Here is a 26,572-nt window from a genome sequence, read left to right on the forward strand (position 1 = left end):
AACTCAATCTGTTTAATCAAATTAGTGGAAATCAGCGGTGGAGAGGATATGGAGATGGGGCTGGGGCTGGGAGGATCGGAGTATCGGAGGAGGACTCACGAGATGCGTTGGCGTTGGCGTTGCCTTTGGACCGAAAGTTGGCAATGGCATTTGGTGCCGCTACACCCACTTTTTATTTTGGCACTGCCACTCCGCCTGAGCTTGACTCTGAGCTGGAGTCTGAGTCGGAGTCGGAGTCGAAGTTGGAGTCTTAGTCTTGGCCTCAGCCAGTCAGCAAGTCAGCCAGTCAGGCAGTGAGCCTCTGTGGCACATTAAGCCATGCATTTAGTCGCCGGCTCTCTGGGCTGGCATTTGAACTTATTGCCACAGTTGGGCGCGCTGTCATAAAACCAAAATAAAAACCGATGAGGGGAAAACAAAACTCTGTAGGTTGGCATATGGTTAAGCAGCATGAGCGGGGTTTTTAGGGTAAGGAAAGGGGCTCCTATTAATCACTGAAACAAATTTACTTTCTGTTTAATTTCATACTGTATAAGAATTACATATTATCTCAATTCTTTCCTTAAAAGGGATGTCAGTTGCTAAATAGTTCAGAGAACTTTTAGTTCTAGTTGCAATTTGTAAATATAAGAAATCGAAACCATAGATTAAAATGTAGTTAATTTATGTATAGATTGAAACCCTATCCTTACCTCAAACTCTTTAAGAGACCCTTAAAAAATCCCAAAAAAATCTCCACCAGTGTACAGCAAACTCACACTAAACTGCGACTTTATGGCTAAAAACAAAAGCCACAAAAGCCAAGATACTCTTTGCCATGTGTGCCCTTTGGCACTTTATTTTTCTCCAGCTGCATTCACTGGAGTTTGTGATCCAGGCTGTGGTCCACAGTCGTTGGGTTCGATTTCTTTGGGAGTGGGTGAAACCTTGACTTGGCTGTGGAAAATCCTTTAGAGCGTAACTAATTAAAATATCAACATTTTAAGAGGCGTTGTGAATGTGTTAAATTGACTTTTCCATCTCTCAAGGGTGGTGGTGGTGGTGTTTTGGGGGGTTTTGTCAACGCTCTCAGCTCGACAATGGCTTTTCCGTGAGTGCCGTTTTCCGAGTGGAACTGTGCGAAAACCCGACCCTTGACCCCGCACTCGACTTGACTCGGTGGGGTCAACACTGGCATTTCTCGCGGAGTTGCACTCGTGAGAAGTGCTCCATCGTGTCCTCAACTAATTAAGTTGCAATTAAATGTTTTAATAGCCGAGAGTTGGCCCTGCCAGCCACATCCGTCGTTTTGGTAAACGGCCACAAAACTACTCTTACGAAATGCGTGGCGTCCGACTGAGGAGCGCGCCTCATTAAAGCGGGCACGGTCGCCGGGGCTATTACCAAAAGACGTGCAAGGCTCACAATGCAATTGCAAAAAAGAAATACAGAAAAAAAGAACACAGAATTTAAACTAACTCTGAGAGGCCGAAGTTTGTATACCCTTGCAGTTAGCCATAGGATCATGGGGTAGAATATGGAAACGATCATAACTAAGCCGAATATACATTACTCTCAGTATAGAAAGCTTTTATAAGGATACTGGCATATTGGGAATTAGTTTTTAAAAAACTTAAAAATTCTATGAATGACTTTTGACTAGTTTAATAAAGTTACCCATAAGAAAACTTTGAAAATACAGTTAAATTTATTGATGAATTCATTGTCAAATGATTTGTAGTTTTTATTGATTAAGATTAAGAAAAGAAATGCATAAGAATTTTGGCCCTCATTGGATTCTTGGTCTTCGTATACCATGAAAAATCCGAAAATAAGTGTCATCTATGTGAATTAAATCAACATATTATATGTTAATTTTTTGGTAAAATGAAAGTTTTTCAAAGATCATAACTAAGCCAAAAATGCATTAATTTCAATTCAAATAGCTTTTCTGGTGCAGTGTTTACAGGGCTAAAAATTCTGCATACATACTTTTAAAATTTAAAATATAAATTTTTTAAAATTTTTTTTTACAATTTAAACGATGTAACCCCTTATAAGACTTTGAAAAATTATCGATATATTTTTTTTGTAACTGGTCAATATTAGATCGATTCAGCTTTTTCCTGCTGATCAATAATACATATAGTTTATGGGGTCGGAAATAACTCTTTCACTGCGTTACAAGCCTCTTACTTAAATTATAATACCCTGCAAGGGTATAATAATATTGCACAAAAAAAGCAGAAACGAGCAGAGAAAAGGAAAATATTAAAAAAGCAAAATGTTGTACAAATGAGATTAATGCGACTAAGGAATGCCCTTATTAAGTTATCAATAACATGATGTACGTAAATTGTATTCATTATTTTAAAAATTATCTTTAAGGTATAGATGAAAAATCTTAGATACATTTGAAGCTATAAAAAAATAAAAAATTGTGAAGCAAATGAATACTTCAAGGCTTGCCTATGAAATCCTTCTCAGAACCACTTTACACTTCTGTTCTTTAACTGGTAAGAATATACTTAAACCAGATTAATCCTTTATACGACATGTGGCATCCTTGAGAAAGAGCATTTCAATGGGACCTTTACCAGCTTCCTTTGACACTCGTTGCCTGGCCCCAGCCTGGTCACCGTCTGCGCCTCGGTTTGCTGTTCTTAAAGGGCTGCGCATGCGCAGAACACATGCCGTGGGCATTGCGCTGCTTCCATTGGCGATGCTGGTGCTGCTGCTGCGAGTGCTTGCCACTGCTGCAATAAACGTCAAAATGCGGCCCATTGCTGTCCATTTCATCAACGTGTGAAATAAATCACTCAAAGTGCTGCGGATCCATTAAGGGCAGCCGCAGTCGGGAGCAGCACAGGCTGTGCTTTTACCTTTACCTTTGCCTGTGCCTCTGCCTGTGTCTTGTGGTAAATACATTTTTAGCATTTTGTCTGCTGATACCTTTGGGTGTTGTACATGGCAGCGACGAGCGACGACGTCATGACGATGACGATGATGTCGACGGCTGCTCTTTGCTGCAACAATAAAGACTGCATGCCACTGGCCACGCTTTTTGCCGCAAAGCCCTGGCTCCATCTCTGGCTCTGGCTCTGGCTCTGGCTCTGGCTCCACATGTTGTTCACCTTTTGCAATTCCAGTCCATGCCTTACCTTGGTTCTGCCTTCGACTTTGACTTTCCAATGGGGGGATTTCGCTTTTCGGCGTGCTACGCTCTGTGGCCAGAGCATGCAAAAATCCAAATTATATTTCAGAGCTTAAATTCAATTAACGGCCGAGGCAGGAAAATCACTTGAAATTGAAATTACGACAGCCTGCTTGCGCTTTCCTTGCCTCTTATTTATTATTTTTTCTCATTTTTCGTTCGTTCTCACTGCCAGTGCACAGTTTAAAGCCAGATTCGGATTCCGAATGCCACTTCTTTGGGGCAAGAGTGGCACTAACAAAACGAAACCCAGGCCTGGCATTAATGCAAGGCTGTGCCGCCTGCCACTAGGTAAACAGAAAGTTGATTGAAAGTTCCAGGCCAGCGACAGCGCCAGCTGGAAAATGAAAACTGCCGAAGAAGTGAGGCCGATGAAAATCAGGAGAAGGCGAGAAAAATTAGATTTGGCTCAATTAAATGCAGAAATATGCAAGCAGGCTGAAAGAATGTGGGTAAACTTGGCTTATGGAAAAGTGGGGAAAAGAAAGAAAAAAGGCCAAGAATAATGTAACAAGAGAGGATGAAAGCCATCTAAAAAAAAGTACTTGAATATAACTAAATGTAGAACGGTAATTTCATTAAAATTATATTACATTTTATAAATTATTTAAAAGCACAAATTATATTAAGCTCGGTGCTGATTTCTATCTGGTTTAATTCCTTGAAGTATTGGCAATCAATTAGGCAGCCCAAGACATTGTTGTTCTCGATAATTGTAATAATTAATTCATAATATCTCAATTGTGAAAACAACCTCTGGCTGATATCAATCAAGGTGCACAAATATTTGCCACCGCCCGCTCATTAGGGCAGGCCCCCATCCCTTGGGGCCCTAAATACATATTTTATTCCTCTACGCTTCCCGGCCCGGGGGACACTTTTGTACTTTCTGGCCATTGTCATAAAATGCAACTAATTGCTTTAATTTGCAGCACTCATACACCGCATATGCCGCACACACTTGTAACAACAACTGGCAATCGTTGATGCATATAAATCTTATAGGAACTCTTTCTACTTAATTAGTTTTAATGTCGCACAAACAAAAGCGCATAACTAACAATTAAGGCAACTATGTGTATACTTCATATACATATATGAATTTTGCCAGCAGTATGGAGTGTGGAGCATAAATCTTAATTACGCTTCGTCGAGCGTAAATCATCATCAGTGGCAGCCTCAGTCTCAGTCCCAAGACTTGGCTTTTTGGCCTCTAAAGGCGGAGGCCGGATTGATTCATGCGAGGCAGGACTTTTCCATAAAGTCTCCGTCGAACTTTGACAATTTGTTCGTCATTTCTGCGATTTTTTACGAGCTTAGCTTCCGGACTAAGAGGCGACTGTTGGAGATACTTAACCCTGTTTCGGAACAAATCCAGTTTTGGATTTCCTTAAATGAGATGCAAAGAGGGAGCAACCGGTTGTAATATATTTGTGGTTTATGTTCTCAAATCTTATTTCGAGAGATCCTTCTTTACTGTACTATAAAGAAACTATACTTTGAAAGCATCTTAAAATGAATCTAATATCTGCTTCTAGCAGTTAGCGGCAGTCGGCGCCATTCAAAACGAAATTTCTTACAAGTTGTAAAGATTAAAAGTCCATTAGGCAGCGGCGACCGCACGTAGAACTTGTTTAGGATGAAGAGGGAGGGACCTGGTCCTCCATTTAAATGCGCGCAATGCAATCACTCAAATTGGCCAAAGCGCCGGAACGTGCAGTTGGCAGAAGGCAGCGGCATTACGTGAAATATTTTAATCCATAAGATGCAGTTAAGTGCATCCATCAGCGTGTATTTAGAATTTAATAAATACGGAAGCGAGAACACGACTCTGAACACGACTCCTTTTCCCCCACTCCTGATTCCTGGCAAATGCACTTTGAGAGGTATTTTAATTTATTTAAATTTCTGCCCGCTCTCGCCTATAGCCGCACTGCAATTTGGCCCGGTCCACACGACTTGGCCAAGTAAGAAAAGTGAACATCCATTAGTTGTGCTAATGATGCGCAACCCACTTTGCACTGCTCCGCCCCAAGTGGAACGGAGGAGCTTTACCTAGAGCTGGAGCTGGAGCTGGAACTCCTCCTTTTGCCAGAGTCACAGTTAGCGTCAAAGCCAGATTCAAAGCCAAAGCCAAAGTCATAGTCAAAGCAAAAGCCAGAGCCAGAGCCAGAAGCGAGTGTCCTGTGCCGGGACTTAGCCTTCTACTTTGAAACGCATTTGGCCAGTTTGGTTAGTTAGCTGCGCTCCCTGTGTGTGCGGCTAATGTAAGGGGCCAGGCCAGGCCAGAAAGGAGGGGTGGAAAGTGGCAGCAAAAGAGGCTTCTTCGGCGGTATAGTAGGAATAGCAAATGTAGTGAGTGTATCCAAAAAAAAAAAACTCTCATTAACAAGTGTATATATTCCCAAGATGCACTTGCACTTTTTCAGAAGATATCAAATATATATTTAGTTTAGGTTACACTTTATTCCAGAGAATGTATTTATTTTTTTAAAATGTTTCCATGTACATACCTTTACAAATACACCTGAAATGTAAAACAATAACCAAATTATTTAAATGTTTACTTAAACAAAACGCCATTCTTACCATTAATTGGTTCAAATAGAACTCATAGGGAATGTGTCCGCTGATGGGATCTATGGCCACTGGCCACATCTCATCCATTTCCTCCTGGGTAAAGGGTTCGCCTTCTTCCATCATTAGCTTGCCAAAGCTCTCTTTGGTCAGATATCCCTTATTTTCCGGATCCAGGATCTTGAAGGCCTGTAGAATCTTCTCCGGCGGTGCAGGCTCCATTCTGTTGAAGAATAATGGTGTGAAAGATAAACTAAGGGATATATAAGTTCAACTCACTTTCTTTCCATAAGCAACTGGGAGACATGGGGCAGAAACTTGGTCAAGTGCACTTCGCCGCTAGTCTCCTCCGATTCGGTGGCAGAGATCACCTCATTCACCTCCTGCTCCGTGGGCACACAGCCCAAAAGACGGAGAACCGTGCCCACTTCCCGGACATCAATGAACTTGTCGCCATGGTGATCAAAGACACAGAAGGCATCGGAAATGCGCTTCTCCAAGTCGTTGTTTACTAGAAAATATTATTGAATAATAATAATTAAACTTAGTTAGTAGTATTTAAAGTTTGTGCCTCACTTTAGGTTTGTTTTATATTTACTTAAACAACAATTAATAGATATTTATAGGCGACTTACAATCGGAATCCATGTTAGGCACTCGAGCTCTCCCTGGCAAGTGAGCCAAGTCATGGGTGGGCATGGAATTAAATCAATATGGGACCGTAAAAAAAAAACAAACTTTGTTGCCAGGGGCGATATACTATATGATATATGAACGAGGGGAAGGAATGCAGCAGGCACTACTACTAACACTATTCCTGCTTAACGTTTTTATGTACTTCTTATGGCCGATTTCATTTTGGATCGACCAGATCCAAATCCACACAAGGCGAGGTGGGCCTCGTCTTTGGCTAAGCCATCATAGAGCAGCGGCCCATTAGGCAGCTCATGGAGGCCATCATATTGGCCCATTACCATTTCGCCTGGCTCGGTATGGAACACGGAAGTCCTCGCCGCCTTACTTGGCGCTGCTCTCAGCCAGCAGCAACAAGTGCATTTTCGGAGCTGGGCCCACTTTAATGGAAATTACTGCAGCGCTTGCCATTAATTTTCCCTCACATTTGTCTGGCCATCTGAGACGCAGAAGTTGGCCAGGCTCCGGCTGGCTCTCAACGCTTTGGATTCGATTAAAAAATGGCAAAGCCCAGTACGAGACGAGAACTGCTTCATTCACGCTAATGCGTGTCGTGTACAACACGCTTGCCACTTGAGATGAGCGGAGTTGAGATGCTGCCGCATCTCCTAGATGCGATTCAAGGCCCCCGCCTCCAGTTACTGCGTCGTCGTCGTCGTCGTCCACCCATCAGCACCATCGGATCGGAGCCACGTATTCGCTGCAGCCTATCTGCCGCAATCTTCCTTGGCAGTCTCATCCCTGAATCTGGACCTAAAACTGAATCTGAATCTGCACTTTAATATACTTGGGTCAGTTGGTATCTCAACTTGAAATTGTCTTGCCTTCTTATGGAAATTTATAGAGATTAGAAGGTTAAAAAAATATGTATTCCTTTATTATTTAATAATTTCTTGGATTTATAAAACTTTAAGGGGTTCATAATGAAGGGTTAAAATGTAAGGATATTTGAAAGTACCCAGTTTTCTCCTTGTGTAGACCTGAACCCGACTTGGGCCTGGGCCTGGGCTACTGCCATAAACACTAAAAGTGTTCGTCATTTGCTGTTCCAGATCCAATTAACCATTTTGATGCATTTGCCTCCATTATGTTTTTCTCTCTCTCTGGCCGCTTAGAGTCTCAGGCTCACAGACCAGAGACCAGAGACCCTTTGCCCATCGCAGTCTGTTGCAATTTCGCTGCTGACTTACAACGTGATCGGAAGTTTGTCTTGGCCCATCTTCAACTTACATACCACACCATTCTGCCATAGCCATACTGTATTGTGGCCATATCTGACGACGTGGCCGTGACTCGCAGACACTCGTATGAGCCCCTTCCTGGGCCAGGACAGAGATGGAGTCGGAGACGGAGTCGGAGCTGTTGCAAAGTACTTTGTAAATGTTGGCATGATTTAAGTCGGCTCTTAGTCTCTTTATTCTGACATTTACCCCAGGTTTGTCTATTAGGCATGCGATTAAAATTTAAATTGAAGTCGCGCTGACTCCGCCGCTCCTCTGCGGGATTGGGTTTCAGCATCTTCACTATGGGGTCCGGGATGATTTTTTCTTTTATAGAACCAGCCACGCCCGTTGCAATCTCGCTACCCGAGTTCCGGTTAGTGCCCTGCGTTCAGCTCATCTGTCAATTTCGACACCTGTGGCAGACAGGTCGGGGACTTGGACATGGGAAGTGCTTCCTGTCCGCGAATTTACTAGGCTCCAGCGGAATAAATGCTATGCAAATAGCAACAAGATTTACGATAGCAATTAAATCGGTAGAGGGATGTATATATAGCAGGAAGAGAAATCGAATGTGATATCGAAAAATATCGCATAGTAATGAATATCGAGTGCTCAGCCTTGAAATCGATTTGGTTAATCAAATTTAATCATTTCATGAATTATCGATTGCAATAATACGATTTATGAACATTTAGCTTGGCAAATAGCATATGTTTATCTCTAAAATATCGTTTTATTTCCGCCCAATGCTAATTTATTTCCCTTTTAGTTCAACGATCCGACTTGAGCAATTCTTAAACCATTCACTTGCGCCATGGGCAATCACATATGTATATTGAGGTCACATCCACTCGAATCGATTGCCCTTTTCCAGATGCCAATCGAAAAGGCTATTTTCCATTAATAAACAATTATTATTATGATTTCTTTTTTCCTCGATTTTTTTTGCATTTAATAACCAATTGAAATTGCGTTACAATGCGTGCGTATGTAGACTGGAGTAATTAAATGGAATTTAATAAACATAAACATCCGAATAATGAACGCTACCTTTCACAGCAACAGCAGCAGCAGCAGGGCCAGTAAGCGGAAAACGCCGGACAAAAGGCGGCCCAGAAACTTTTGTTGAATTAATTAGAGTAAAAAGGCTGCCAGACAGCCGCGGCCGCAGCCTCAGCTACCTTTGTATTCACATACTTTTAAACGATTCGTAAAAAGAATTCAATTCAGGCGAAGTGATATGAAAGAATTGATTAATAATCATAGCTAAAACCACAAAAGACCAGCCCAGGGTCCGCCGGATCCCCCTTTTGCTCTGCATCCGAGAAGACTTGGCTACTGGCAAAAGCCAACTTTTCTGGCCACAAAAGCGCTGACGCCATGGTCCGCTCCCAGCTTCCAGCTCCCAGCTCTCGACTCTCGACTCTCGACTCTCAGTTCACATCAAGGCCAATTGGGCTGGCTCTGAGCTCCAAGCCCCAACCGATCTGTGGGTACACAGAGAAAAGTGCTACACTAATTTTTCATTCTTCTTAAGTAACTTTTTACCAAGAGTATCTGAAAGATACTGTGCATGGCATCTTAAAGATACTTATTTATTTAGTATTTGAATTTGAAAGTAAAGGAGTTATTTTCGGCCCTATAAATCATAAATATTCTTGGTCAGCATCAACAGGGGAGTTGATCTAGCCAGGTTCGAAAAGATCCCATTCTTTTTAATTGATAAAATTGTCAAAAATTGTTTAAAATTGTCAAAAATTGTCAAAAATTTGAATTTTTAAAAGTTTAAAGCAGATTTATTAACCTTTTCGAATTTTAATAAATCAATTTTTGTCTGAATTATGATGGATTTTCACTGCAAGGTTATAGAAATTTCGATAGCTTCCTTTCTTGTCTTACCATAAATTTCTCTATTGGATAAATTTCCGCTTTCATCTATAAATTTGCTAAGAATATTATTTCCAGTGCATGACTTCAATTGTAGACCCCCGATCGGAGTACACATGTTGCTAGTTGCTGCCGTGCTCCATATTCTGGGATACTCGGAGCTCGGGACTTGACTTTGATTCAATTTCCATATGAAAACATCGATTTGCGTTTGTGCGCCCGCGTTGTCGTAATCAAAGTGTTGTTTATGGAACACGTCCGGCGTGTTTTGCTCTTTTTTTCCCTCCCCACCAGAGTCTTTTTTTATATTTCTTGTTGCCGTTCCCGACTTGGTGGTGTTGTTGCTGCTGCCTCGTTGGCTGGCCATAAAAAATTGCTCACGGCAACAATTGCGCGCGTCGGCTGAAAAATATGTAGCAGCGATTACATTTGCCTATTGCTGCACCAAGGCAAAAACGAGTCGGAGTCGAGCCGAGTTTTGCCAGAGTCCGAGAGTCCGGAGTCCCGAGTTATGATTGAGTTCTAATGAGTTGAGAAAAATGTATCAAGGAAAACCAGTTTCCCGGAATCGCAATTAGATAAGTGGGTTTATTCATGCCACAAACGTGAACAGCAAGAAAGCAGCCAGCAATTGTCCCGCGTCCCCAACCCAGGAGAAGGCTCGCATCGAATCGAAGTGGAGTCGAGTCAGGAAATGGAAATTGTTTCCACCGAATGGCCTAACAAATGTGTAGCACATTTTATATAATAAGGCGTTACACATATTTTTCAATTTCATTTATTTATATCAGAGGAAGGGGCAATGAGAAAAAATTACCATGATCCATAAGGAGTAGGAAACTAGTTTAGCTGCAGAGAAAATAATAAGCATTAAATTCAATAAGTTTTTAAATGAAACTTAAGTTATTAAAAGTAGTTTTTTTTTATATCCGAACTATATTACAATATGCATTTACCCTTCACTTAATAAAGTTATAAAGTCTGCACCTTTTTCTCCGTGTAGCCTTAGACTTATACGATATGCAAATTAGAAATTATCGAGAATTTACTACAAATAATGACTCCGTATAAAATCGAATGAAGCCATTAGGCCGCCGCATGACTTATGAATTTCCATTAGCCTGACTGAGTTCCGATTTGGCCATATCGGCCAGACACCTTTCATTCACCTTTCGGCCAGATTCTGCACTAGTTAGGCCGCGATTGAAGGGCGTGAAATATTAATACGTTGAGCACGCCTGGTAGCCGCCAAAAGGGAAAGGTAAAGGTCTTAAATCCCAGCTCTGATTCTTCAGTTCGTCGTATCCCTATGCCCCCTTGGGTTAATTGCCTCACTTTCTAGCCGTAAAAATCGACTACGCCCTAATGTGCGTGCCTTTCCAATTACCAAGTCGCAGGCCGGCCGACCGGCCCATCATTAGCCACGTTTACTAATGATTTTCAGTCAGCCCAGACCGTTGGTCTAGGCCTGGGAACTCGAGCTGCGACCAAGAACTGTTCCAAGTTTTCGCATGCACATGATAATGGCCGTGGCGGCGCTTTGATTTGACCGACGGACGGCAAACAAGACAATAAATCAATAATTATTGCAAAATAATAATACCCGGACTCAATGAGAATGAGAAACTGCAGCCAAAAAATACGGTTCGGTAGATAAATTGCAGAGCTGGCCGGGCGGGCGTATGACTTAATTTGCCAATTTGAGCGCCAGAGGCTAAAGCGCACTTACTTCTTGGCCCAAAAAGGCCAGACATCTGGCCAACTCAAGCCCCGAAGTTCGTTCTAAACGTCAATTTCCGTGCCAGCAGCAGCAGCAGCAGCCGTTGTCTTATTAAGGCCCAAACGCGTGCGCCGCAAAAATAAAAAATAAATATATATAAAAACCCAGCAAAACGGCAGCCCGCAAATAAGAATTCTATTATGATCATGCCACACAATATGATTAACTTGTTGACCCCCGTCGAAAGAGCAAACAATAAAGGTACGGCGGCGGGTATTCTCTCGAATTTAGAACGGATTTCGAGTGGCCCAAATTGTTGGCTCGGCAACCGCATGCACTTCCGTGCCTTGTGGTAAAAATGATTTTATGCAAACAGAAATCGAAGAAACCGAAAGCGATCCGCGAAATTGGCATTCGTTAGGCGTTGCTAATAATTGAAAAACAGAAACAACAAAAATCTCCAAAAAGACCGCAGAAGAAACAAGTTGTAACCATTGCGGCTGCTGGGAACAGGGACGCTCAGGAATGCCGCGACGACCTGTGATTGCCATTGCGCACCTGACTTTTGGGCCAGCTGCGATTTCACAGTGGTCATCAAGGGAAGCACCAATTGAGACTTGAGACTTTCCCTTCAGAGCATGAAAAGACCCTCTAAAAATGTGGTTCCCCTTTTGAAGAGGAAATCCTTGCACTTCAGCTAATTAAAGCTTTGTAAAAGTATAGGTTTGGATATTCCTTTAACTTAATTTTTAAGATTGGAGATATACAGAATCTAAATTAATGTACGAGAAAGGGAACTAACTATTAGAAGCCGAGGAGTATTCCTTCCTTAGCATCTACCTCCACCGATTATTCTTATTCGTCATTGCTTAATTCTCTTCTGTATAGAGTTACATATAGAGTTAGCGAATACAAATAATGGCCTTATAGCAAAGTAGCTAGCTCTTCTCAGATAAAATATTAATTAAAATAAAATAATCCAGTCAGGCTTCAGTTTCATAGTCTCTTTGCTGGTTTATAGCTTCTCAAATATTTATTAGCCGATGGAAATTTTTCCTTTGAGTAGGTAAGTATCTTAGTGCCTCCACAAAATCGTATTCATTCGACATGTTAATTTTCATTGTCAGCTTTCGCTGCAAATTTATGAACACTTCATTGCCAGAGTCAAATGAAAATCCCAATGCAGAGAGCACACACTCGCAGCAATTGCAGGGGAAAACCTGCTGGAAAATTGATTTTGCCATAGCATGACAATCACTCGGCCCAAAAGCTGCCTTTAGCTGCGAGGCTGACGCCCACCGAAAATACTAAAAAAAATCGAGAAATCGAGAAATCGGCAAATCGCGAAATAATAGCAGAAAAGAGTCATAGTTAGAGTTTGAGCCCAGCGTTGCTAAGCCAGCTGATTCATGACTTAATCACCGGCAATCGGTAGCTGCAACTTGCGGCCAAGTTGCACCGGGCTGCACCCAAAAAACGGCTTTATCAGAGGTATCGAGGTATATCCAGGGAGGTATCGAGTGAGTGGCTTGTGCCCGGAGGCTGCCACCAAACCACTTGGCTGACTTTGTGGCAAGCCAATTGATTGTTTGCTCCACAACTGCAGGACTTGATTGAGATTTTCGCTTTTAGTTTTTGTTGTTATTTTTTTGTGCTGTTTTATTTTGGCCTCGTGCTACGCCGTACTTTAATTGCTGAAATATTGCCCGGCCCGAGTTTTCACTTGTCTGAGCCAACATCCGCTAGAAGCCAAGTGAGTGGCCACAGCAACAGCTTCCACAAGACATAAACAACTGTTCTGTTTGGAGTGATCTCTGCCAGCGATCTTCTCGGATCTCCGATCCGCAATCCCCAATCCCCGATCTGCGCATGCGCACCGCTGCCAAGTTATAAAAGTGTAAATAAGGTAATTAGTGCTTCCGGGCATAATCATACAAACATGACGTAGCTTGGTGGCTCCGGCGCTCAGCTCCATGTTAGTGCACTGAGAGAAATTAGATGATTGGTTTTACCAAGATAAAGAATATGTATAAGAGTATTCAAAGATGGCAATGTTAAATAGATAAACATATTTCTCTTGCTCTTTTCTGTAGACAACATGTTTACTTATTGATAAATCTTATGTTAGCTTAAACAACAAAGTTTTCATTAATAGCTTATATATTTCCCAAACATTTTCCTTAGTGTTTCCTGACTCTTTTCCACTGTTGTTGTTTGACTGAGGAGCTAACGAACTGACGCTCCGCGTGCGTTCCACAGCTCCAGTCGAGGGCTTGAACTGCGGGGAGAGCTTGGCACAACCATGTTGCCGATGACAGCGACGACAATGTTACGCTTCGCCGGCGGAAGAAGGGAATCCGGAGTCGGACGGTGGCAGCAATTGCTGATAAGCAATAAAAACAAATGGCAGAGGCATGGTGCTTCAAGGGGACAGACTGCAATCCGTCCGGTGACGGTGCTGGCCAATAAAAGTCGCAGTTCTCAGTTCTCAGTTCCCAGTTCTCGGTTCTCGAATATGTCGACTTGGCGCTATCCATTACGACCGCGAGATTTGGCTAATTATGATGCCAGCTGATCGGTTAGTTGACTCTCGTCGTGGCTCGTGGAGGGAGATGCAGATGGAGCCATGATGCTGCTTAATTGGCAGATTGGAGAGGCAATTGATGGGGCTCGTCGCCCGAGAGAAGCCCGCAACAAGATTAAAACAAATTTGCTAAAAGCCTCGACACTAAATGAACACCATATCGCGGGCCTACAAAGTAGGAAGCTACATGAAATATCAATGATTGGGTTTACGCCCCATAATGGAACCTTTAAAAATAGAATCCAGTGATCTTATGGGAAAAACTCGGCTGTGATCGACAGCATTAGCCCGAGATTCTCATTAATATTAACTGTATTCCCAGATAGGCTTTTGGCTTGGAACCTGACAAGTTAATTATGGCCGCTTTTCTCCGGCTGCCACTTGCCACTTTGGTTGTCTCTGTCTCTGTTGGTCTTTTGTGGGCACATTAAACCATGATTTGTAGAGTTTAAGTTTTGATTTTTCCCTTTCGACTTTTATTTCGAAATTAATTAAGCGAAAACTACTGTTAACTGGGGGCATTTGGGCATTGTTTATGCGCAATCGTGGACACAGAAAACGTGATGTTTTGACGGATTTCTCAACTTGTCAGTGGGCCTGCGGGACCTGTGTCTCTGGCCGTCGAAAGCACCATTTTGATGTCTTAATTAAAGCCGAATACGAAATGCAGAATCAGTCAATCTTAGCCCATCTTTCTCTCTAGTATTATTTTATTTATTTTTTATATTTTTTGCATAGATAGAAATAACTGCAAAAGTGGCTGCTGGCGGTGCGAATCAAAGGTCCCAATTAAGACGAAGTTGTTTGGACAAGTTGTGTTTACACTCGCCCAGCCCAGTTGAGTGTGAAATATAATCAGTGTGCGACCGGAGGAGCCATTCGGTATTCATTTTGCCCAACTCTAAATTGTTGTTTATTAATTTTGATGCCAAATTTATTTGCCTAATTAGCATTTTCCCATAATTTTGATAAAACAATTTGTTGTGTCTCAGAAAAAACATGGAAAAGATCAAATCAGACACGACACTGGGCCACGCATTTTTCATGGCATTTCATTGACTTGCTTCACGTAATTTATGGATACTCCACGGACGGAATCTGAGACTTTGCCTCAGACGCCCTCGCCAAAATTGTTCATCAGTCTTTTGTGTAAATGAATGAATTGGAAGATGTTTAAATAGAAGTCTAAGGATATGTACCCTTTCCTTGTGAGGTATAAATTGTTAATGTATTTAATATAGTTTTTGTGGGGGAACTATGGAATTATTTTCTTTGATCTTTGATGTATCTGATGGGATTTTGAAAAAGGCCTTCCCAGACTTATATATTATAATATTTTATAAAGTTATTTCAGTTTTTTTCTGTAACAATTTCCTTAGCAAAACTCGAGTCAGAGCAATCAGTATTCGTTATAATAATCACCTTGGCCATCACTCTTTTTTCTAATTTAATTGTGTGTTGGTATTGCCATTTCGTATCGCTTTGGCTGTCCTATCATAAATTTGCAGCCTTATCTGCCCAGCCAGATCTCCTGTTTCCAGCGACCTGAGCTAAGCATTTGTGTTGATTCTCATAATATGCTAATTAAAATCGTCTTCATCTTGGCTGTTTCGGCTGAATGGCTGACTGCCTGACTGGCTGCTGTGCTTTTGCCTTTTGGTCAATTAAACAATATCGACATCTAGTTTTGTTTAAATTAACATAAAATTTTTGGACTGCCCCTTCTGGGGCGACAGCGGCGGCGATGAGGTAACAAATTACGTACAAGCATTTATCATGTTATTGGCATCGAGCTACAAATAGCCGCGCTCCAATAGATTTTTATTCAAATCCATCCGATTAAGCGGACTTTTTGGCCGGGGCATAAATTCACTTTGGCTTTCATAAAAGTGACAGTTTCTAATGTCAAACAAAATTCGCCGCCCCACGTCCCCATCCAGCTGACCAGATATACTATATATTTATATAGCTATCTGAACCCAGCATCAATAAGTGTTCGATATTTATTTGACATTTGTGCCGGGTTTTATTGCTGGAGAGTTGGCTTGCAAATTGGCTTATTTATTCGCCAGTCGTTGTCGTGTGTTAATAGTGTTTCATTTAAATGTTAAATACGTAGTTTAATTAAACTGATTTATTGTGGGTGATCAGGTGATTTGTACCCATAGCAGCTCCTGTCCGGAGTTCAATGCGCAATTGATAGTCATTGCAATGCAAATTGAGACTTGGAATTGTATTCTCGAACTACATATGTACTAAATAACTAAAGTAAGCGCCGACTTGATGTTCCCCATGAGTGGGGCAGAGAATGTATTCTCTTAAATTTGTTTAAATTGCCCGTAATTGCGTCGGGTTAAATGGGCTGCCAAAAAGCACTCAGAGAGTGGTTTTTATAGTGCTGAACTCAACCCTTTACCAGCTGCAGCCGGCGATCATCATTTAAATACCCGCGAATGCAGGCAGCTGCGGCACAAATAACCACTCAAAAATTTATAACTGTGTCTGATCATAGCAATTAGTGTGAATTTGATTTTATTGCCGACTAAGAAAAAAACGGAAAGTGTTCAGAGAGGAACGAGCCAGCAGCAGCAGCAGCAGCAGCGATCCAAGGAGGCCATAAAGCCCGGTCGATCTCAGACGACCCAATATCCGATGCGTAGCTAAAAGGCAGCCCAGGCATTCCCCAAGTGCAGTTTCGACACAGGGAAAAATAGAAGCTTATTGGTTTTATGTGGCTTTAAGTGGATACAATACTTACAACACCTTCATTTTACTAGTTAGGCTCCAGAAATTACTTGTTTAAATTCTTCGTTGATTTTACTGGGAAGCCTCATCTTTGAAATTAAAATTTGACTTTAAGATTCTCATGCAAAAACCTTCTATTGATATCATCAATATTGTTAATGAAAATCCAAGGTTTTTAAGCGGGTTTCTTTACAAAGAGTTTGCTACTTGGAATACTATAAATGTTAAAGGAAAGTATAGGTTAATAGGGGATCTATTCTCTCAGTGTACACACAGCTGCAAGACTCCGCCCGCCACAAAGTCCGGAGACAGTTAATTGGGGGCCCGCCTTGTGGTCACACGCAGCAGCCGCCAAGGAACCACAGTCAAAGTCAAAGTTAAAGCCGGAGTCGCAGTTGAAGTCGAAGCCACAGTCAAAGCCAAAGCATTCATAATAAAAGCTGAGGAATGAGTAAATTAAGAATTATGGCTTTTGCATGCAAATTCAAAATTTCCGATACACAATAAATTACTTAAGAGACCGAAAAAAATAAAAACGAGGGAGAGCAAAAGGAGGATCAGAGCCAGAAAGCCACAGAACGATAACCGAACAAAAGCGTTGAAATACTACTGGCAATGTGCTTTCAATAAAGAAGTTGTAGACGCTGGCGATCTGTGAGCTAAACATGTGAGTTATTCGCAAAGAAACTGTCTGACTACACGGAGAGAAAATGGGAATAGAATAAAGCTCTACTATAGTTCGAAAAAAGTGAAAACTTTATCCACACAAAAGTCTTAAAATATCAGAAAACTTTATCTCCTGAGCAGTTCTCAAGTTTATTTCTTGCAGTGTCGGAGTTCAGGCCTTGAACCAAGATCGCTGGCAGGCTGGAAGATTAAAAGGGTCAGGCATTCGCTTTCATGTGGGTGGCCTCATGTGGAGCATCTGTCAGCCGGAGATCTTGCATCCCAACCAAGTTATGATTTTGCCGAAAGTGAAAAAAAGGACGATCTTTAATTGTCTCGCCATGCAACGCCCATTTCGTCAGCTATTCAGGTCAAGGCAGGAGCTTAATTTCTACCCAAAGCGAACGCATTTCGTTCTCATAGAAATCCAAAGCAAGTTTTGTGGCCTTCCAGCTGGCAAATTAATAGGCCAAATTAAGTGCGACTCCTAGGAAATGGTTAAAAATCGCCTGGGATTATATCCAGCGGCGTGCAACCGGAGATTTGATATTTTTCTCCAGCTACCATTTACATATCCGACTGGAGCAGCGCACTCCAGTTCCCACAATGAAATGATAAATGAATTTCAAACTGTGCACGTTATTCAAGAGGCCCACTGTCCGAATGTCCATCAGAGCAGCATTTGGACGGACTCGGACTTGGCTGCCTGCCTTGGATGCAGATACTCCCTGGCTGCTCTCTAACTCTGACTTGGCCAATTTCAAGTAGTTTGGCCAACTAACGGCCGGCTAATACTGCCATTTATCTGTATTTTCTATTTATATCGCCTTCGAATACCTACTTTAACTTCTTGAAGTTGGATTTCATCCTTGTTCAATGCTCTGTAAATATATATTTTTATTTTTTTAGTCTTTATACCTTTTGCTATACATAGGATAACTTTCTGTATTAAATGTATTGTAATATATTATTGTCATATAACATATAGCTAAATATCGATTCAAAGAATGCGAATATCTTAACCTCAGTTATGATCGATTTCCAATTTGATTCCATAATTAATTTACAAACTGGAAGGATATATAAAGTTTGGCTTCTTTGAGTAAGTTTCCTATCTTGTTTTGTAATTAATATAGTAATTATTAAGTAGTGAAAGAGGTTCAGGAACACCCTACCAAGCTCCAGAACTTGGTAGCTAATTTTTTCCAATACATTCTAACCATCTTTAATACCTTTTCCAAGTACAGTGTATAAAGCCTTTCATTATTCTTTCCATATCGTTTTCAATTACATACTATACATTTTTAAATCGGAGTAGTTTTTATTTTCCCTACGGCCTCCTGCGTCAGCTACAGTTATGGCCATAAGTATTCATAATACCGCAGTCATTATCATTCCGGCCAGCCTTTCCACGTTTGTTAATTGCCTTGGCAGGCGGGCGGGCACAGGTGAGAGTGGGAGGTGGAGCGAGGAGCGAGGACCTGGCTTAAACCGCATGCGTGTGCTGGCCATCTAACAGCAATGGCAATCGCAGTCCTGCAGAGCGAACTTTCATCTCCTGCTGATGTGCTAAACGTGCGCCGGTCATTTGGCCAAACGATTGTCGATCAGGGGAGTTAACTATCGGCAAGAAAGTTGCAACAGCAACGGCAGCCAAGTGGCAGCAATTAAAGTGCAGCTGGGCACAGTTATGGAGGAGGGAACTGAGAGGTGCCCAGAGCGCCACATGTCATAAACACTCCAAACGCTGACAGGGCAGCCGCAAGTGTCAAAATGCCTGTCAAAAGCCACCCACATGTCGACTTTGGCGATCGACATCGTCGTCATAATCATCGACATTGACTTCATCTGCAGCTCCAGCTCCAGCTCCAGCCCCGGCATCGCCATCAGAATCAGCATCCCATCTTGCCAGCCGTCAAAAGTCGCGCCCGCAGATTTATTAGCTTGCAGTTTCTTTTCGGGGCCAGTCGATAATCGGTTGCGGAATCTATAATAAGCAGCTGTCGCCGAGCCACTTGAAATATGTATTTACGAGTATGTATCTCGCAGATACACATATGCCAACAGTTTAAGAAATATGGCTATATTTAAAGATAATAAACTGAGGCAATAAATACGACTCTAAGATATATTTTAAAAGAACGATTCAATTATTAATAAAGTTCTTTTCCTGACAAGACCCTTCTCAACTCAAAATGAAACTTTATGCAAAAACTATTATATTTTCTAAAACGCATAAACCGCTCATTTGTTTTCCAGTGTACCCTGCATATGTTGCATGACTGTCGGCTTAGATTGACTGTGCGTGCTGAATTTGATTTGCAATCGAAATACAATCTATTTCATTTCGTTATTTCTTTTTAGTTTTGTTTTTAGTTATTTTGGCCTGGTGGCATTTTCAATTAGTTCTCCTAGCAAAAGCTGCTCTAAAGTGTCAAGGTTCCACTAGATGGACTTGATTTATGCTAATGCCCAGCTAGCAATTTAAACGATATCCACGCGAGATGAACTCGGGTGTCGGATTGGTCAGGTGTCAGGCAACCAACTGGGTCAGGTGATTGAAGTTTCGCCTCTAGATAGCACCGCTTTTCATCCGTCTTGCGAGTAGCGTATCTCCCCCGAGCATTAATCACTCCCCAGCGGCAGTACTTTCTCCGCAGGCCTGAGTAATCCGCTTGTAACAACACACACATCTGGCTGCTGTTTGTTGTTGCCAAAATAGCCACGACTATTTTGGCCAAGAAGCTGCGAGTGAGCAATGCAAATCCCAAACAGGGGAATGTTAATGCCACCACTGACTGACAGCCGTCCGCTTTGGGCCGCCTGTAGTTGTTGTGACGACAAATTTATGCTCTACATAGGAATTTCCATGGAATGCCTTAAAGTTTGCTGGTATGATGATCTCATTACGAGTGTATTTTAAAAAGACACAGCAATATATTGTGGCATATTCAGTAAAGGGAGTAAAGCATTTCCCATTTTCCATAAATAAAATTTTGTTCTTTAGTTAAAAAAATAAATATGTGCAGTTAGAAGTTCCTCCTCCGTATTACTTTATTTTCACAGTTTCTCAAATGTAGCTAAAATTTTCACTATTTGCTTAAATTCATCTTGATGTTGATCTTTGTTAAATTTGTCATATTTGGTTTTGCATATTTGCATCTTATTTATCGAAAATGTCTGCACATTCTATTTTCTATCAGCTTAAATATGCAATCTACATATTCAGTATTGAATTCTTTGCAGAGAGTTTGACAACTCTTAATTAAATTCGCTATTTTATAAAATGTGTTTGATGCACTTGTTTTTGCACCGCATTGGATTATTTAAATTTCGGATTCTTCACACAAATTTGAAATGATGTTGCCACAGAAATGATTTATCTCTTGACAGAGCTTGGGGCTTGATTAGTTCATATAAATTTCAGTAATATCACACATTTTGTTTAAATTTGAGATAAAGTTGAAGCAGTGTCGTTGCTTAAAAGCGTGTTTACCTGGCAAATTAAATCCCCTGTCCCTTGTGAGTCATCTGCCACCGGAATCCGAATGACAGCGGCATCGGTGGCGTCTGTGGCCGCATGTCAAAGTCGTCGCGGGAGAGAGAGAAATGTGTTGAAAAAAGGGAAAAGTTTTCTAGCCGCAAACGTTAAACGTGAAAGTACGAACTGTAGATGCTGCAAAATCCACAGAGACAGCAGCACACAGTGCTAAAATATTGTGTATTTTAAATGCAATCTTTTATTTTAGTTGGGGAAATAATTTAATTATAAATGTACATAAAGACGTAAAGTTTTCCTTTAGTTGTTGACTTTCTGTATTCTCATATTCATCCCTTACAAACCTACATTTTCCCCTCGATTAAGATCACTTTTCCTTCAGTGCACCTGTAGCTTGCCCTGGCTTAGGGCGGAAATCGTGGAAAAGCTCAGTGGACTGCCACATGTGCACTTTGCAACGAGAGAGCTGTGAGCACTGAGCACTGAGCACTGTTTGCCCTGGAATTAATTAAGTCACACACGACCCTTGGGCTCCTCCTCCGATGGGAGTTGTGCCAACTGAGCCTTGAGAGTGACAACAGTGCGTATGATTTATATGCATTGACCCACTGCAAATGTCACAATAATAGGTAGTAGGAACTGAGAGCGAAAGAAACGAAACGTCTTGGAATGAGCACAATTGCATAACTAATCTGCGGCATCATTGGCGGCGACAGAGAGTGACATTTTAATTGTATCGCCGTGATATATGGACAGAAGTTGGCCAGGCCAGGCCAGCAAATGGCGATTCCCATCGATGCGGTGGAAGTGGGGAGATAGAAGTGGAGCCATGTAGCTGCCATATGTTGCCGCTGCCAATTAGACAGCGCAAGTTGTTGCCACGTAAATTAATTTAATTATGTCAATGCAGCTTACCTTGGAGCAGCCGAAGTCGCAGTCGAGCTGAAGCTGATGCCGCTGCTGCTGGCTTAGTTTATTTGTCAAGCGGTGTAAAATGGCGTAAACGACATTGGTAGCAGGGATCATCGAGGAGGGGCGCTGTGGCGGAGGGGGGCTAGAACTAGAGGGAATAGGAGCCGCTGACATGCAATCACCTGGGGTCGCTTAAGGAGTCTGAAAAACGCAACAGCACAGAAATCTCGGCCAGCAGGCTTACTTTACAACCAACCCTCGTGCTGAATGTCAGCCCCGTTGTTGAGCTGATGTTGCGTTGCCGTTGTTGTTGCTCTTGTTGCATGTTGTTGCTGCGCGGCGCTTTTGTAATTAATCAAACCCAAGCACATTGACAGCGCGTAGACAGAGCACGGAGCGCCGAGCTGGAAGCTTAAGAGAGAGAGAGCTGTCCTCCTCCTCTGGCAACCAGCTCCATCCCAATCCCCAACCCGCTGAGCTTGTTCGTGTCCATGTCGATGTGTCCCTGACCACCGCAGTGAACTTTAAACTTTTCGGTTGGGGCTTTAAGCCAAGTCAGCCCGCAATGTCACCGAGGATGCCAAAATGCCAGTGGCCAGGAGCCATGAGCCAGCAGCCAGCAGCCAGCAGCCAGGTGCTGGAGAAGCAAGTTCAAGGGGGCCGCACCAGGATCTGGGCTGGAAGCTGGAGGAGAGCAGTGTAAATAAATGGCCCGGCATTATCGCACTTTGCCATCAAAATGAATTTCCACCTGTACAATTGCAAATTGCAGTGATTCCTCCAATGTCGTTGTATCTGCAGGTTGCTACTTCTGCTGGCTTTTCACTCAACGCAAGTCCACTGACATACAATTCGATGGACGACAGGCGAATTTCCTTTTCGTTGGCGGTAACAAGCAACCTGCTCGACTCTCCTGCTCCTGCTCCTGCTCCTGCAGCGGGGTTTGTCGTGGTAATTATAAAGCAATTTCCACACGTATCGAACACCGATCGATCGCATTGGGAGCGACAACAACAAACAGCAGCAGCAGCCGGAGAGAAGAAAAAGGAAAAGGAGGCAGAGCCCTCTTGCCGCTTGGACAGGGAAATTAACTTAAGCTCCGCCACCAGCGGCAACTTCATCGGCCACCAACTAGTTTGTCCAGATCTCGAGAAATTTATGCTCAGTGCTGCGTTGAAATGTATCTGAAACTTTAGCAAAAGTGTCTTCTGCACGCTGAGAAAATAAGATACAAATCAATCAATAAATAGGACTTGAAGTACTGAAAGAATTTTAGATGGATAAACTCTTCTAGGATCTCAAATCACTTGCATATCTTTTTAACAAAATTCTTAGTTCTTAGCCATCAGTTTGACACTTTTTCCCTCAGTGTGTCCTTTGCTCGGGAAGCTTCTGCTGTTGCACTTCAAAGGAAAATGCAGTACGTGCAATTATGCGCCGCGTTGCACATTATTAGAAGTGACTGTCCGACGTCGATGATGTGGTTACATTTGATAGCCGCCGCCCGTCCGCCCGCCAATCCGGCCGTGCATGCCAGCGATTAATGCCTGATTAGACACTCGACAGCGGCCGATTTAGATCGAGATTGTCGATATGGATATGGATATGGCCGGGATGACAGCGGGTTACGAGACCAGCATCATCAGATGATTGAAACGTATCCGATGCGAAGTTTGCCACGTACGCGTGTTATTGGGCATTTCCTGGACGCACACTGTACTTATCGGGCAGTAAAACGTAAAGAAATGTTTCCTAGTCACATGATTCATTCTAAATTCTAATGGGCATCCTTTAGAGATAAAAACCACAATTGATTTGGCTAACCCACTTCCCAGAGTTCACTCATCCACTTGAAACTGAATCCATATAAAATCCAATATTTTATAGAGATTCCCTACGCTTTAATACGGAAATTTACGAGAGTCTGCCGAATAATTCGCATAAATCACTGGCTCACAGGCGGCCACAATGGGGTCACCGGGCAGAGGCCTATTTAGATGGAAAAACACTTGAGAATCTCCTAAGAAATTGCCTCAGACTCGCTGGAAGCAGCATCAGTCTGTCCACATCAATAGAGAGACTAGAGTTATTCCCCCAGCAAGAATGTCCAAACAATCCAAGGCAAGAACATGTAATGTAACTTGCACAATATTCGGGCGGGGTAAGCAATTATCAGAACGAGATAAACACACAGATGAAAGGCAAACTTTAAAAGGCACACAAATTCAATTGAAATCAAAAACCAAGTCGGAATGTATTTATTTTCCAGCATTTGCTTTCAATTATTGAATGTATCTGCGAGATACTCACATGAGTGTGTACGTGCCACCGTGTCTGCACTGTTCGATTCCGCTGCACTGCGTTAATGAAAATTTCACTTTTCAAAATACGCAGCTCTATGGAATTGAAGAGCCAAACAACCGGCCCATTGTTGTTGGTGCACAAAAAATCCACTTGAGCTACTTTTAACGCAACTGCGGGGCCAACGGACAGATACAATAATTATTACGATCAATTTAGATGCAGATTGCATGCAGCGGCAATTGAGGTGGGTCCCGTCTTGGAACAACGCCCACTAAACACAATCATAGTGGGCACTGAAAACAATTATGTTCTTTTAATAATTTTGATATTTAAACTTTTACCAAAGCTTGTAGAAATATTTGAAATATTACTAAGTCAAGAAGGTTTAAAAGATACTGGGATAAGTTGTGACCTCCATTTTAAATAGTATTTAGGCTTGTACAAGTTATATTTTAAAAATTAATTGTAACTAAAGGAGATTTTTAATTTATTTTTTAATATATTATTTTTAAGTCCCTTTAAAATATAAATTCTTGTATCATTCATAAATCTTTTTTCGACCTTAGACTAAGTAAAGCATAAAATAACTATCAAAACTATCTGTATCTGCTTGAGGGAACAGTAAGTGAATAGGAAAAGCTTCCAAATATATTCTAAAAAATATTTTCCTTCGAAATCTCATCTGCTACATAATACCCGCTTTCTTCAAGTGTACTTTATACTCGTCGATACAATTTATTGAAGTCTGCCACTGCCTCGGACTTGATTACTAATGCAACTGCGGCTGCTTTTCTTGGCCAGCTGGCGACTTGGCCGGGTGTGTTGTTTGCATACCGCCGGTGGTATCGGCAGTGGCCCCCGAAACATTGTCATAATAATTATGAACCAAATAAAAGGCCTCGAGTGAAACGCCTTCGCGGTCAGCGGAGCAATTAGAGCGATCTCAGCTGTGAGATACTCGCACTGGCACTCGCCCGCCGACTTAATGAAGTCTGTCTGGTGAATCGAAATGCAATCGAAAAGTCGCCCAAGATAAACAATCCATTCATTATTCGCTTTGTGGATGGATGGATGGATATCGATATCCTTTGTAAATTGTGCTGAGCTGGCACATTATGTTGTACATACACAACTCGAGAGTGTGTGTAATTCGGTAGCTGTCATTTAAGTGATGTTTTATGACCGGGCCACGAATGTGTTGACTTTGCCAAACAAATTTCAAAACACAACAAATCGAGTGCTTATAAAAACGACCGGAAGCTGCGGGCTAATGTTTAACTATTCAAAGAGTAATACAATCGGATTTAATTTCTTGTTATTTTGTGGGATTTAAAATAAATCCCTTGGGCAGGAAATACTTTTTAATTTATTATCTTTTGTTTTGGGTATATATTAATATTTATTAGCAGATCTAATTCCCCTAGAATGGCACTGATATTTATAGCAGAGTCACAAATAACTCAACAACTCAGTCAATAGAGTCACTTGAGGCATCTTTGTTTTATTTGCCGCAACTTCAATCCATTGTAATCAGTGCCGCGATGATAAGATTTCCCGGCAGCTGGGGAAACCAATTAGAAGTTGTCGGCGGAAAAATAAATGCAAGAATGCAAACAATGCACTGCTTGATTGGTATTTGTTGGCCACAAACTGACAACTGCAATTTGCCGATAAGACACGCTTAATTTGCTGCTGCTTGTAGATAACTTAGCGAGTAAACAAAAAATATATATGAGTGACAAGGCAGCACATTTCTTCAAGATTAAGAAAAAGAGACTAGCCAAGCCCTCCTAAATACTACCATCCATAACCAATTGGCAGCTAATGGAATGCTTCCGGTTTCCAAAACTTCTTAAACTCCCCGCCCGCATCCTAGAGGCTGCCTTTAATTGTAAACAAAAATCTTAAAGAAATTAATTTTAAAGTGAAATTCTTGAGACCTCCATGCCGATGAGCATTTATGAAAATGAATGTCAGGCCCGGTTTTTCAGCCGCTCCACGAAAGCCACAAAAACCCGAATTGACAAGCGGAAGTAAGCCGAGGGGGAAACCATTGAGCTGGATACATTTAAAGAAAAAACTTAGTAATATTTAAGAAATATTTTTTCAGTAGGAAAGCCTTGTAAGAAAAATGATAAAACTCTGAAGCCTAGGCAACTTTTCGAGTTAAAATTAAAGCTGAAAGACTTGTCTATTCTATATTATTTTTACTACCAAATTTCTTTGAATGCAACTCCATCCCCTGGCTCTCTCTTTTAGGCGGAAACAGCAGCTTTACGAGTTGGAATATCTCAACTCGGCTTATACATTTTTAATTTTTCATTTTCCTTCAAAACGGATTCCAAATCAATGCAAAGAACGGTGCTGCATGCCACCTGGAACCCGGTACAGTGCGTCTTCAGTTGGTTGCAACCGCAGCACGTTCATTTGTACCGTTCGTAAACCTCGAAGACCCCTTTGGGGTTCCCCCCAGCAATAGTGACGGGGAGCCCACGACAGGTGGCGCTCTTCCTGTCGCCAGTGCCGCCGGGGTCGTAAAAATTGAGCTATTAAATAATTTCTGTCACAC

General features: G+C 41.9%; 1 protein-coding gene across 7 annotated transcripts in view; it reads right to left on the reverse strand.

Moving 5' to 3' along the window:
• The window catches only part of LOC110181801 (dynein regulatory complex protein 8), a 308,724-nt gene that overhangs the window by 40,913 nt on the left and 241,239 nt on the right, over positions 1–26,572 (reverse strand). For 4 of the 7 annotated variants that reach the window (XR_015270660.1, XR_015270659.1, XM_086828339.1 and 1 more), the window contains exons 1-4: positions 6,406–6,474; positions 6,050–6,281; positions 5,783–5,993; positions 5,707–5,720 (exon numbers count right to left, since the gene is read on the reverse strand). Coding sequence is in view for 5 of the 7 variants with exons in the window: in XM_086828339.1 (XP_086684465.1) it covers positions 5,709–5,720; positions 5,783–5,993; positions 6,050–6,281; positions 6,406–6,469 (519 nt within the window). In the remaining 2 variants the exon portion in view is untranslated. Of the gene's footprint in view, positions 1–5,614; positions 5,721–5,782; positions 5,994–6,049; positions 6,282–6,405; positions 14,470–26,572 lie in introns of those variants that run through there. The other 3 variants (XM_086828341.1, XM_020949687.2, XM_086828340.1) reach the window with 2 other exon arrangements.

The sequence above is a fragment of the Drosophila serrata genome, unplaced genomic scaffold (assembly GCF_035046125.1).
Source record: "Drosophila serrata isolate PLE 108 unplaced genomic scaffold, ASM3504612v1 contig_184, whole genome shotgun sequence".
NCBI classification, from domain to species: domain Eukaryota; kingdom Metazoa; phylum Arthropoda; class Insecta; order Diptera; family Drosophilidae; genus Drosophila; species Drosophila serrata.